Raw genomic sequence first — 15,141 nt, 5'->3', positions numbered from 1 at the left:
TGTTGATTTTAGATCTTTCATTGTTTAAATGTAAATACCTACAGCTATAAATTTCCCTTTTAGTACTCCTTTTGATTCATCCCATACATTTTGGTATGTTGTATTTTCATTGTCATTTGTCTCAGGGCATTTGTCTCAAATTGTATTAGTTTGCTAGGGCTGTCATAACAAAATAGCACAGACAGGGCACTTTAAACAACAGAAATTTATTTCCTCATAGTCCTGGAGGCTGTAAGTCTAAGATCAAGGTGCTGGCAGGGTTAGTTACCTCTAATGCTTCTTGGCTTGCAGATGGCTGCCATCGTACTGCTCCTTTACATTGTCATTGCACATGAGTCTTTGGTGTCTCTTTGTATGTCAAATTTCCTCTTCTTCTAAGGACACCAGTCAAATTGGATTAGAATCCACCGTAATGGCCTCATTTAACTTAATCCCGTATTTACAGATATTTCCAAATACAGTCATATTATAAGGTACTGGGGGTTAGAGCTTCAACATATGAGGGGATTTTTTTGTTTCTGCTTTTGTTTTTGTTTTTTTGATGGTGGGGGACACAATTCAGCTCACAGCAAATATTTTCTAATTTCTCTTATTTTTTCTTTGACCCATTGGTTGATTGTTTTGTTTAAATTCACATATTTGTGAGTTTTTCATTTTTTCTTTTATTATTGATTTCTAGTTAATTCCATTGTGATTGGAAAAGATATGTTGTATGATTTCAGTCTTTGAAAATTCATTAAAATTTGTTTTATAGCATAACATCTGTCTATCCTGGAGAATGTGTACTTGAGAGAAATGTGTAATTTTGCTGCCGTTGGGTAGATTGTTGTGTGTAGGTCTTTTAGGACCACTTGGTTTGTAGTGTTGTATAAGGGCTCTGGTTCCATGTGTATCTTTTGTTTGATTTCTAACCATTATTGAGAGTGGGGCATTGAAATCTCTAGCCATAATTGTAGAACTATCTACTCCTTTAATTATGTCGTGTCTGCCTCATGTCTTTTCGAGCTCTGATGTTTGGTGCATATCATAATTGTTATTGGTAGCATATAGTTGAATGATGCTTTTTTTGGTTTTGTTTTGTATCTGTTTTAGTCCCTCTGCCAACCTCTGCTTTTTAATTGATGAGTTTAGCATATTGATACTTAAGGTTATCATTCCTACAAAAAGAATTACTTTTGGTGTTTTGTTTTATGTTTTCTATATGTCTTATAGCTTTTTGTCCCTCATTTCCTTCATTACTGCCTTCCTCTTCTACTACCTTTCTTTATGTTTAGTTAAATTTTTGTAGTGACATGTTTTGATTCCCTTCTCATTATTTTGGTGTATGTTTTATTATATTTTCTTTGTGTTTACCCTGACAATTAGGTATGACATTCTAAAGTTATAACAACCTAATTTGAAGTGATACCAACTTAACTTCAATTGCATAAAAAAGCTCTACTTCTATATAGTTCTGCCCCTTTTTATTATTGATATCAAAATTACATTTTTGTACATCGTGTATCTATTAACATAGATTTATAATTATTTCTATGCATTTATTTTTTAAATTGTGCAGAAAATAACTAGTAGGGGTGTTAGGCTAAAGAAATGGGAAAGAGCCCTTATGTTTTCTACTTCTTCAGTCACAACTGATTACAGACATACCCTCTGAGCAGCCTGGGCTATAGACTCTCTTTTTTTTGCAGTTAATTAAACCTAAAAGCCTAGCCATGCTTGGACAGAACAAGCACAGACTCTCTGAAGTTCTGACTATATTTTGGTGAGGAATTAGAGTCTCCTTCCAACTCTCCAAAAAAAAAGGTCACATGAGTAGGTGGCAGCTTCCCTGCTTGCTTTCCTTCCTCAGATTTGCTTTCTGTCAATGGACACACTTGGCTGTTTTCTGTGTGATCACTTTTGGGGCAAACCCAGCTTTTCCCAGCCTGCTAGTTTGCTTTTTTCCTTCTGGAAAAGTAGCTTCAACCAGTTAATACAGTATGAGAACAGGAAGAAACAAGAGTCAGAGCGAGAGAGGGAGGGAGAGAGGAAGGAAGTGGCAGCATTTTGCACTCCTTGTCATTGGCTCTACATTCCCTGCCAAGCAGTGCTGTCTTCTGTGGCTGCATTGTGTCTACATGATACAGGGCTTGAGAAAGACTGAGAGCCAACCTCTTCCTCTACCACTGTAACCAAACCGCTACCTCTCCAATGTGTCCTTTGCAGTAGTTATTGCCTCTTGTCTGGCATTTAGAAATGTGAATCTTCTCAGAAGTTTTAATATATTTGATATTCCATATTTTTTAACAGTCTTAGATACTTTAAAAAATGACGTAAGCAACATAGGACTACAAGGCATTTGGATCAAGAAGGAACTAGGGTGTCTGAGCTAAGAAAACTGTTATCGACAGTGGGGAGGGCTGGTAGGTATTGCCAACACACTGTATCTATCTTGCAGGTTGGCATAGATGGCTCTTATTTACAATCATGGCAATAAGGTTTCTTGACAATGGTGGGCCTGAATCAATTCTAGCTGTTTGAAATTTACTGCTTAAGAATCTAAAATGTGGCTAATACCCAGGGCTTTAGGGACAGGGATTTTTTTCTCTTCCATAACTGAAAGGTATAGTAAGGCTTTCTGTGGTCCATAAGCACCAAGACACTTCTTGCCCAGGGACTCCATTTCTAGGAATCTGTCCTAAGGAATTTTTGGAGGCACACAACTTATCTATTAGGACTCTCATAATGTTTGTTACTTATATTAATAAAAAAGAGAAATTCCTTAAATTTCTAACAACAGATGGATGGTTGAGCCTAATGTGGTGATCCATGTAATGGACTATGATGCCAACATGTAAATCACATTGTGGAGAATATTTAATAACACAGAAATGCTTATGACATATCTAAATTAAACAATTAGAGGATGAAGCAATTGAATGTGTCTGGACATGTGTATATTTGAAGCTGACTTTAGAAATATTCATTTATATGTAGAAAAAAAGACTGAAAGGAAGCTCTTTATTTTTTAAAGTGTAATATTAGTTTCAGGAGTTCAATATAGTGATTTAACACTTCCACATAAAACCTGGTGCTCATCACAATGAGTACCTCACCACCTAATCCTTGTCACCCATTTAACCCACCTCCCCTCTGGTAACCATCAGTTTACTCTCTATAGTTAAGAATCTTTAAATCTTAACAGCTGGTATCAGTTACAGAATTATATACAGCCATTTTATCTATTATCCTCTTCTGTGGTTTCCAAATTATTGAAATAAGTATTGCCCACTTATAAGTTTAGAGGCATATATGAATTTTGCACATGTATACACAGAGTTATTGAGACACCAAGGAAAACAGATACTGTTTAATTTTGAAAGCACCTGGGCTTAGATGTGAAGTCAGAGAAATGTCAATGAGATTTCTTTTTTAGAAGGATAAAAGGTCAGGAATAGTATAGATCTCATCAATATTATCTACATTAATTAAGTCAGAAAGAAAAATGACTCTGGAATATGTTTCTTGTGCAATCCTGAATCTTCTCTCTGTGCAGTTTGTGAGTTTTCTGTCTTCCAGAACAGCAGGTCAGGGATCTTGTAAAGTACCAGGAATGTTACTTCTCTTCTAAGCTTCTGTTCTTTGCAAAAAAGAAATGGACTTGGAGCAATGGAAAATAATGTCTGGACAGTATTAAATTAAATTAAAATTTGGAATAGGTTGAAGTTTCTGTGAAATTTCCTGGCAAAACTTATTTTATTTTTGGGTTTTTAGAATTATAAATATTACAATTCTTAGAAACTACTCTCTGTACACTTAACTACAATTATAAAATACTATGCATACACAAAGCGCAATAGAAACGTTAAATAGTGAAATCAGCCAGATATGCCCATCTCAGAGAAAATAAAATGTACTTTTGTCTTCCCCATTTCCGATTTTCCTCCTTCGTGGGCATAAGGTGAATTCTCAGATTGCACAATGTGGTGCTGCTGTGAGCTGTGCTGAGAGCCTGTGGGTAGTACTTTGTAAGGAGCAATAGCATCTCTACTGTCTTGGACATTCTCTGGTCTTCAGAGGGTCATTGGTGATTCTGAGCACATTTTTGATCTAATGGTTTAGAAAACTGTTTCATTGAGTCAAAAAGACACCTCATGCAAATAAGCTATGATTACTGGGATTTAACTAAGTCATTAAGTACTTCAGGATAAAACAAGATGGAAATAACATGGCAGCCATTCATAAGAGGCTTGCAGTGTAATAGAAATAATTGAATTGAATTGAAGCCAAGCTATGGTTATTTACATCTCCTAATTTTGTGTGACTCACTTTAGTGAGTCTTCCCTTTTAATCCACATTATACAGATGAGAAAATGGAAGCTCAGGGTTGCTAAATAATGTGAGTGAGGTCACCTCTCCCATACAAACCATCTCAGGGAGTAACAGAAAACAGTGGATATTAGTTGTCTTATTGAGACATTTATCTAAATATGCCTGAGGCCCTTCTTCATTTACAATTATGAGACATGGAAAATTTAAATTCCCAACTAATGGTTTAAGCCAGTTTGAACAGCTAAAGTGCACTAATTATTAAGTCCCTTAAGTGGAATTTATCTTTTACCACTCTGCTCTCATCTATGTGAGTTAGGGCATATATTCTATACTTGTTTCTACTGTTCTCTTCTCCCTGGCTATTAAATCTCCTGAGAACAGAGTCTTTACTCCTCTGTGTTCCCCATTAAAAGTACCCAAGGCTGCCCAGAGGTGGCACTCCGAGAACACTTGCTGGCTCAAGACAGACTCCCTTCCTGGCTTCAGTTAGGGAATGGTGGGTATTGTTGGATGCAGCTCAGGACCCTAGTTTCATTTGTCCATGAGACCAGAGTCCTGTTGTCTGTCACAGGTGTGTACTTGAATGAGGAGAAAGGGGGTGGGAATATTTTTTTTCCTTTCTCTGCATTTATGATCTCAAGTACTATTATTCCCCCAGGTGAGTGTTTCATGGCATCCTCAGCAGCTCTTTGTGGCCTGGGCTCCTTTAGGAAAGGCAATGTCCTTGTGTATAAAATGACATGTTCCCAATAATTAGGAATGAAAATGATTTCAGCAGCTTTTTGTGAAAATCTGGTTGCATTTAAACATTATGTGTCCTTGAATGAGGTGAAGATATATGCTTGTGGGCTCTCTTGTTCCTGTGCAATCATTTCCATCTTGTGAAAAGCTCCTGATTTGGATAAGTTTATGGTGGCCTTTCCTCTAGTGCAGACCAGCACAGTGGAAGGGGGTCCCCACACAGTGTGAACCTTTGCTTTGCTTCCCTTGTGGCTTCCATCCCCCTGAGATACCCCTCCTTGCCATTTTATCATTTCACTTTGACCCCATGGGTCCTGACTTCTGCTGGTTGGTCTTTGATAGGAAGCCAGGAGGATATCTTAAATGTGTGGTATTTAAATACTGTGATCTTAGGAAGTAGACTTTTTGGAGCATAGAAAGGTTCATCAGACTCTGAATGGTTTTCTCCATGAAAGTTCTGCATGGAATAGCAAAGGTGGCTGGAATCTACTGTTAATGCTAAACAAAGCCTAAAAGTATCAGTCCTACAGCATCTGGTCTCATATATGAGTTTCTGCTTTGCATTGCCAACATGGTTTATGCTGGAGAGGAGAGTTGTTTTTAATTGTATCTCCTTAAACTCCAGCTTTTTACAATTCAAATATAACTTATGTTCTTGGACATAGCTGAACCCCCACCATTTTTGTGTTGGTAATCACTTTACTTTCACTGTGTCTTTCAGGCCTCACTCTTCTTTACTTCAGTTCTTCAACTCCAGGTCAAAAGACCTCTACTTTACAGAAAATACCCCTTTGCTGAGAAGTTCCTCAAAAGAGAAAGGGTGAGTTTTCCCATCCCCTTCTTATAAAATTAAGAAATCTCTGGGCATTGCCCTTGACACTTATGCTGGAGAACTTCTTCCTGAGATACAAATTTTTGCCTGACATGTTGTTTGGTTTCTGCAAAATCCTTGTCAATTCAGTGTGGTATGTTTTCATGATTCTAGTAGTTGTAGTCTGTGGCTTATGAGTTTCCAAATAACATTGAGCATATCCCTGCAATGATTAAGTTACACGTGCACATTCATGCATGTACACAGCTCTGATGGGCTGTGTTACCAGGCCAGGGCTTCTCAACAAGGGGTGAGGAAAGCACAGTCCAGAGATATTTTTTGCTGTCCCAGCTGGGCAAGGGGTACTATCTATTGGCATTTAAGGGTAAAGGCCAGAGATGCTGCTTAACATCCTGCAAAGCACAGGAAACATCCCCACAACAAAGAATGATTTGGCTCAAATGTCATTAGTGATGAGGTTGAAAACGTATGATTTAAGAGGAACCTCCACTTCCTGCAAATTTGAGGGTCCCTTTGGGCTGGGGATGATTCTGGAATCTCTGAGCAGAGCTGATCTGGAGGATAACTCTGTCTCCTAGGATGAAGGGCCCTGGCCCAGATATCCACTCTCATTTCCTTTTCCTTTTGCAGACAGACTTCCAGAAACCTGAACCACCTGCTTAGTATCTCCTGCCTCACATCACAAACATGGGGCATTGTCATGGCACACGTCATTTCCTGCTGTCTGACCCTGAGCACCTGCATCAGCAGGAAGGCTACTGTGTAACCTGCACTCACCTCCCTCCTATCCTTTTTAGGAGCTGCCCACCCTTTTTCCAGGCTTGTCTGCAACCATGAGTCTGCAACTCATACTTTTTAGAGTGTATCAGAGTTCTTTGAGGTACTTGTATGCCATGTGGATTCCTAGCCTCACTTGCCAAAGACTCACCCTCATTTAGATAACGTGTAGGAATGTGGACTTATCACTTCCCAGTGCAGGGACAAGCTGGCTCCCTCCAGGAGATTCCTGATGACAAGTTGTCTTCCTGCAAAAGTTCCCACTGAGCCCTTTGACTAGACTAACTTCCTCCCCTTCTGGCTCTCCAGAGCAATCTCACTCAACTTCAAAAGAGCTCAAATGTCACTTCCCTTGTGAAACATTGGTGTCCTCCCCACAATTCCCTCAAGAATCAATGCTTTTTCTGTGCTCTCAAATACCATATTCATGTCCATACTTCAGAACATGCCCTATGTTCCATAGCCTGCCTCTTCTTCATCTCACATCCCAGTGTCCATTACAGCCCCTACATCCAGGAGGATTACTTATTTTTTTCTCCATCTCTACTATAAATAAATAACTTCAAAAATACACACTTCAAATATCAGTTCCCTTAATGTTTTCCTTTGAATTACTTGGTAAACCATTAAGGTTATTTTAGAACTCATGTTTCATTGAAAAGCACATGTGTAGGCATTTGTCCGGGGCATGTGGAGCATAGAAACATTACCTGGGATTCTAAGCTGAACCTCATGTCGAAAACCACTATAGAGGAACAGAACATGGGTCAGGTTTGCTTATAAAATGTTTTCCTCTTTTCAAGATTTTTCTTAAAGATTTTATTTATTTATTTATTTATTTATTTATTTATTTATTTATTTATTTATTGGCAGAGTCACAGGCAGAGGGAGAAGCAGGCTCCATGCAGGGAGCCTGACATGGGACTCGATCCCAGGTCTCCGGGATCACACCCCCGGGCTACAGGTGGCGCTTAACCGCTGTGCCACCGGGGCTGCCCTCTTTTCAAGATGTTGAGGGCAGTAATGTGCAGCCGATGATACAAGGGTCAGAACATGTTGTGCATCTGCACTGACCAGCATAGTTGCTACTTGTCACAGGTATTATTCAAAGCTAAATTAATTAAAATGAAATACAATTTAAAATTCAGTTCTTCAGTTACATACTTCAAGTGGCCAGTGATCATGTGTGACTACCATACTGGATAGGACAGAGAATATGTCCATCATCACAGTAAATTCTATTGCACAGCAGTGTTCTAGATACACTAGCATTAGCTTTCTTCTTGCCACTTCTATTTTTTTAATAATAAATTTATTTTTTATTGGTGTTCAATTTGCTAACATACAGAATAACACCCAGTGCTCATCCCGTCAAGTGCCCCCCTCAGTGCCCGTCACCCATTCACCCCCACCCCCCGCCCTCTTCCCCCTCCACCACCCCCAGTTCGTTTCCCAGAGTTAGGAATCTTTATGTTGTCTCCCTTTCTGATATTTCCCACCCATCTCTTCTCCCTTCCCTTCTATTCCCTTTCACTATGATTTATATTCCCCAAATGAATGAGAACATACAATGTTTGTCCTTCTCCGATTGACTCACTTCACTCAGCATAATACCCTCCAGTTCCATCCACGTTGAAGCAAATGGTGGGTATTTGTCATTTCTAATGGCTGAGTAATATTCCATTGTATACATAAACCACATCTTCTTTATCCATTCATCTTTTGATGGACACCGAGGCTCCTTCCACAGTTTGGCTATTGTGAACATCGCTGCTAGAAACATCGGGGTGCAGGTGTCCCGGCGTTTCATTGCATCTGTATCTTTCGGGTAAATCCCCAGCAGTGCAATTGCTGGGTCATAGGGCAGGTCTATTTTTAACTTTTTGAGGAACCTCCACACAGTTTTCCAGAGTGGCTGCACTATTTCACATTCCCACCAACAGTGTAAGAGGGTTCCCTTTTCTCCCTTCTTGCCACTTCTAAAAGAAGTTTCCTTGGTTCCAATTTTAGTTATAGTTATACTTGTTCACCAGCTGAGGGGGTTGTAATATTATTATTCACACATGTACTATTATTATTCACATATTATTATTTCCTGGTCACAAAACTCTTTATTTTCAGTATTAATCAGTTTGTAGCACTGTCAGCATCATTTGTTATTGTTACATATTAGTTTCACACAGCCTAATTTGCATCTTTGGGCTTCTCTTTATGAGTAAGACTTTTTTTTTTCTTGTTGTAAACCAGTTTGAAAGCAATTATGGGTGTTCAGGAGAATCACAATGCCCTCTTGAGCTAGCTGGGCTTGATTGTTTTCTAAAATCATGGCCTGTTATGTCAGTAGTGTGATCCCAAATATTTCAAGTAATACATGAAAATTTTGGGCTTTAGTGCAACGTCACTAGAGTCAAGTGCATCTGAACTGATGAGGTTGTTCAAAAGGCCAGAGATTTAACTTTTAAGAAAAGTTTGTGATTCCTTTTGAATTATCTTTCTAGACAGAGGTTCAATTCTTGGGCAGCACTAGTCCAGCTCTGATGTTCTCCACTCCTGCTCATGATCGTGTATAGTCTGGGTGGAAAATCCAGCCTATAGCTGGATAGCTCTGTTACAGAAAGAACTACATAGAGGAGGAAAGGCCTGCACCACTTATTCTGCTTCAGGACAAGTGTAACAACTAGGTATTGAGTACTCCAACACAAGCAAAAAGAAAGCAAATACTGAAATGAGCTGGAGTTGGTCTGGGCCAGAAATAGCTTTATTGGGAAGTTCCAAACTCAGAACATGCTGATGTTTCTTGAGTGTCCATAAATCATATGTGTGACCTCAAATGATTTTCTTTAAGCTAGGTGTTCTGTGATGTCCAGAAAGATCCATGTCCACCAGTTTCAAGGCAGTAGAATGTCTGTGCTCCTTTTAAAAACCAGAATTGATTCCACATTTCATACTTACCACCAAAATGAAATCTTATTTTGGAGATGCTACTATTTCTGTGAAAATAACCTAACAAACCTTGCTTTCCAGGTCATGGTGCATGCCTGTTTGCCATCCAGAGTTCATCACTGCTGAAGAATCCTGGGGAAACAGCTCAGCTGAGTGGGAGGGAGGATCCCTGCTGAGCAACGACTTGGCTGGTTCCTTTGGATCTTCCTCCCAAGAGAAGTGGGAGCTTCTGGATAATGCTTACATCAGATTCCGTCTTTTGAAGCTGAGGTAGGAAGACTTGGGGTTCTAGCACTGGCACAGGGTGATGGTTGCCCAGAGCATTCTTCTTGCCTGGGACTGGGCTAGGTGGCATCTCACCCTCATTACATCTTCCCAATCAACAGACTGAAGGTGAAGAAGAGGGTTTTTGCATTTGGCCAGGCTGCACTTTTCTTGGAAGGTTATCTAACCTTTTCTCCCGGCCCTGGAAGATATGTAAGGTGGCACTGCTAATCAGCATGGAGGCTGTATAAGGCTATATAGGAGAGCCCAATTACAGACCTAAATGACTAACATCCTACACTCCTTCTTGTTTGTGTTGCGGGGGTCTTCATGGCATGACTTTGGTTTGCATATAGAATCAGTTCACTTCAGGAGTCCCTGTGGTGTTTTAGAAGCTGATTACTCCTTGCAGTTGGCAAGTTGTTAGGAAGGGTTGGTTTTAGCGCCAGGGCACGTTCTTCCAGAAGCTGTGTTGTCAGGCCTGTTGTGAGCTGGGACCCTGAGGCTGTGCATCTGTGAGGAAGGAGGTTGGAGGTTGTGGTGGTGGAAAGGCTCTGCTTGCACATGTGGAGGAGGGCTTAGCGTGTATGTGGGAAAGCTGAGGGCATTATGTCAGACCATGTGAACTGGCCAGTCAAAGCACTTCTCTTCCTGCATTGTCTGCTGGGCTTCCACATTTATTTAAAGGAAAGGTTCTTTTGAGAGTGACTTGTTTGAAAGTGGCATCTCTAGGGACAGAATAAAGCCTGAGAACCAGGACCACCAGGTCCTCATTCCAGATATTCTCTGAGGTAGCTGTGGGACCAGCAGAGCCAGACACATCTGCGCAACTGTTTCCTTGTCACTTTGTTTCCCTCACTATACAGCTTTGCATGGGCTTCTACTAAGATGATCTGTAGGAAAGCTCATGGATAGGTGAGAAGACACTCTGTAGCTCTCAGGTAATTGTGTTATTATTTGTCTACATCAGGAGACCTGTCTTTTCTGAAGCTGTTTGAAGGCCTGATTAGAAATGTACCTAATTGCATGCCCAAATTTCACCTGTTTATATGCAGAGAGGCCCAGTCTCAAGTGTTCTGTTGATCCTTCTAGCAATCTTGAGAGGTAGAGGGAAGAAGGAACTTCAGGGAGGATAGTATTTTGCCTGAGGTAATGCAATTTATAAGCTGAGGCGGGTAGGCAGGGATGTGACTCCCATAGCCCCACCTGTACTTGACTATGGAGATGTTTCCCAACATGATTCCCAGCCATGTGTTGCTTTTTCATGATTACTGGTCTCAGCTGCCTGCATAGATGTGACAAATATTTGGCCACAAAATGTGCTATAAAATTATGTAAATTGTGTGAAAGTGTGTGAATTCGGTTCTGGCTCCATGGACCATCATGATGGTAAGCCCTGACACTGTTAACACCCTCCTCAACTGGTTGGTTCACAGCTTCAGAGGATGACATTCTTCAACTGTCCTACACCATGGGAAAATTAAACCAAGTAAATTTGAGACATTACCTTCTGTAGTTGCTTTATCTTCTAGGATTCATGGAATAGTTGCATTGAGCTTGCCACTGAACTAAAAGACTTAATGTCATTCTTTTTAAAAGGTCTAAAATGTACCGTGTATGATCATTGAGGAAACTTGTAAAACATATTTTCAATTGTCAGCTCTGCTCTGTATGTCAGCAGAAAAAAATTTTGTATTTGGAATAGTTAAATTAATGATTCTTGCTTTAAAAAAAGAAGTATCATTTTGATTCCCATTTGTTTATTACTTTTTTGAGTATCATGACAGTGTTACATTAATTTCAGATATACAACACAGTGTTTCAACAAATGTATGTTATGCTATCTTCAGGTGTCCCTACCATCTGTCACCATGCAATGCTCTTAAAATACCACTGACTAGGGCAACCCGGGTGGCTCAGTGGTTTGGCGCCGCCTTTGGTCCAGGGCGGGATCCTGGAGACCCAGGATCGAGTCCCACGTCGGGTTCCCTTCATGGAGCCTGCTTCTCTCTCTGCCTGTGTCTCTGCCTCTCTCTCTCTCTCTCTCTCTGAGTGTCTCTAATAAATAAATAAATTAAAAAAAATACCACTGACTATATTCCCTATGCTGTGCCTTTTATTCCTAGCGTTTTGTTTGTTGTATAACTAGAAGACTCTATCTCTCACTCCCCTTCACCAATTTTTCCCATCCTTCTACTCCCTCCCATCTGGCAACCATTAGTTTATTCTTGTATTTATAGGTTTGAGTCAGCTTTTGTTTATTTATTCATTTGTTTTTTTTTTTAGATTTCATATGTGAGTGAAATCAAATGGTATTTTTCTTTCTTTGACTTATTTCACTTAGTATACTACCTTCTAAGTCCATCCATGTTGTTACAGATGGCAAGATCTTATCGTTTTGATAGCTGAGTAATACTCCATTATATGTAAATGTAAATATAAACACATGTATACAGACACAGACAGACATACACACATGCACCACATCTTCTTTATCCAATCGTCTGTTGATGGACACTTGGGCTGCTTCCATATCTTGGCTATTGTAAATAATGCTTCAATAAACATAAGGGTGCAAATATCTTTTTGAATTGATGCTTTTATTTTCTTTTGGTAAATACCCAGTAGTGGAATTATTGGGTCATATGCTATTTTTATTTTTAATCTCTTGGGGGAATCTCCATACTGTTTTACATAATGGCTGCACCAATTTACATTTCCACCATTAAGGCATGAAGGTTCGGTTTTTCCATATCCTTAACAACACTTCTTATTTCTTGTCTTTTTGATTTTAGCGATCCTGATGGGTGGTACATCATTGTAGTTTTGATTTGTATTTTTCTGATGATGAGTAATGTTGGACATCTGTATGTCCTCTTTGGAAAAATATCTGTTTTTTTTTCTTTGTATATTTTTTTATTGGAGTTCGAATTTTCAACATATAGCATAACACCCAGTGCTCATCCCATCAAGTGCCCCCTCAGTGCACATCACCCAGTCACCCCAACACCCTGCCCATCTCCCTTTCCACCACCCCTTGTTCGTTCCCCAGAGTTAGGTGTTTCTCACGTTCTGTCACCCTCACTGATATTTCCCACTCATTGCCTCTCCTTTCCCTTTAATCCCTTTCATTATTTTTTTATATTCCCCAAATGAATGAGACCATATAATGTTTGTCCTCCGATTGACTTACTTCACTCAGCATAATACCCTCCAGTTTCATCCAGGTTGAAGCAAATGGTGGGTATTCGTCATTTCTAATGGCTGAGTAATATTCCATTGTATACAACCACATCTTCTTTATCCATTTATCTTTCAGTGGACACCGAGGCTTCTTTCACAGTTTGGCTATTGCGGACATTGCTGCTATAGACATCGGGGTGCAGGTGTCTCAGGGTTTCACTGCATCTGTATGTTTGGGGTAAATCCCCAGCAGTGCAATTGCTGGGTCGTAGGGCAGGTCTCTTTTTAACTCTTTGAGGAACCTCTACACAGTTTTGCAGAGTGGCTGCACCAGTTCACATTCCCACCAACAGTGCAGGAGAGTTCCCCTTTCTCCACATCCTCTCCAACATTTGTTGTTTCCTGCCTTATTCATTTTTACTGTTCTCTCTGGTGTGAGGTGGTATGTCATTGTGGTTTTGATTTGTATTTCCCTGATGGCAAGTGATGCGGAGCATTTTCTCATGTGCTTATCGGCCATGTGTATACCTTCTTTGGTGAAATTTCTGTTCATGTCCTTTGCCCATTTCATGATTGGATTGTTTGTTTCTTTGCTGTTGCGTTTAACAGGTTCTTTATAGAACTTGGATGCAGGCCCTTTATCTGATGTGTCATTTGCAAATATCTTCTCCCATTCTGTACGTTGTCTTTTAGTTTTGTTGACTGTTTCTTTTGCTTTGCAGAAGCTTTTAATCTTGATGAAGTCCCAATGATTCATTTTGCTTTTGTTTCCCTTGCCTTGATAGATGTATCTAGCAAGGGGTTGCTGTGGCCAAGTTCAACAAGGGTGTTGCCTGTGTTCTCCTCTAGGATTTTGATGGAATCTTGTGTCACATTTAGATCTTTCATCCATTTTGAGTTTATCTTTGTGTATGATGTAAGAGAATGGTCCAGTTTCATTCTTCTGTATGTGGATGTCCAATTTTCCCAGCACCATTTTTTGAAGAGACTCTTCTTTTTCCAGTGGATAGTCTTTCCTGCTTTGTCGAACACTAGTTGACCATAGAGTTGAGGGTCCACTTCTGGAATCTCTATTCTGTTCCATTGATCTCTATGTCTGTTTTTGTGCCAGTACCACACTGTCTTGATGACCACAGCTTTGTAGTACAATCTGAAATCTGGCATTGTGATGGCATTTCTTTTTTAATATTCCCCTGGCTATTCGGGGTCTTTTCTGATTCCACACAAACCTTAAAATGATTTGTTCCAACTCTCTGAAGAAAGTCCATGGTATTTTGACAGGGATTGCATTAAACGTGTAAATTGCCCTGGGTAACATTGACATTTTCACAATATTAATTCCTCCAATCCATGAGCATGGAATCTTTTCCCATCTCTTTGTATCTTCCTCAGTTTCCTTCAGAAGTGTTCTATAGTTTTTAGGGGATAGATCCTTTTTACCTCTCTGGTTAGGTTTATTCCTAGGTATCTTATGCTTTTGGGTGCAATTGTAAATGCATTTACTCCTTATTTTCTCTTTCTTCAGTCTCATTGTTAGTGTATAGAAATGCCACTGATTTTAGTGCATTGATTTTGTATCCTGCCACACTGCTGAATTGCTGTATGAGTTCTAGCAATCTTGGGGTGGAGTCTTTTGGATTTTCTAAGCACAGTATCATGTCATCTGCAAAGAGGGAGAGTTTGACTTCCATGCTGATTAGAATGCCTTTTATTTCTTTTCGTTTCCTGATTGCTGAGGCTAGGACTTCTAGTACTATGTTGAATAGCAGTGGTGAGAGTGGACATCCTCGTCGTGTTCCTGATCCTAGGGGAAAGGCTCCCAGTACTTCCCCATTGAGAATGATATTTGCTGTGGGCTTTTTGTAGATGGCTTTTAAGATGCTAAGGAATGTTCCCTCTATCTCTACACTCTGACGAGTTTTGATCAGGAATGGATGCTGTATTTTGTCAAATGCTTTCTCTGCATCTATTGAGAGGATCATATGGTTCTTGTTTTTTCTCTTGTTGATGTGATTTATCATGTTGATTACTTTATGAGTGTTGAACCAGCCTTGCATCCCGGGGATAAATCCCACTTGATCATGGTGAAT

At 39.8% G+C, this 15,141-nt stretch overlaps 1 protein-coding gene across 5 annotated transcripts in view; it reads left to right on the top strand.

Annotated features, from left to right (window-relative positions):
- Positions 1–15,141, top strand: part of OCA2 (OCA2 melanosomal transmembrane protein) — a 389,085-nt gene that overhangs the window by 69,703 nt on the left and 304,241 nt on the right. For all 5 annotated transcript variants that reach the window (XM_055326878.1, XM_055326881.1, XM_055326880.1 and 2 more), the window contains 2 exons: positions 5,774–5,872; positions 9,686–9,874. In XM_055326878.1, the coding sequence (XP_055182853.1) occupies positions 5,774–5,872; positions 9,686–9,874 (288 nt within the window). The remainder of the gene's footprint in view (positions 1–5,773; positions 5,873–9,685; positions 9,875–15,141) is intronic.

This window comes from Nyctereutes procyonoides, unplaced genomic scaffold (assembly GCF_905146905.1).
Source record: "Nyctereutes procyonoides isolate TBG_1078 unplaced genomic scaffold, NYPRO_anot_genome, whole genome shotgun sequence".
In the NCBI taxonomy this organism is placed as follows: Eukaryota; Metazoa; Chordata; class Mammalia; order Carnivora; family Canidae; genus Nyctereutes; species Nyctereutes procyonoides.
The sequence above is the reverse complement of the archived record's forward strand: the minus strand, read 5'-3'. Positions and strand labels throughout refer to the sequence as shown.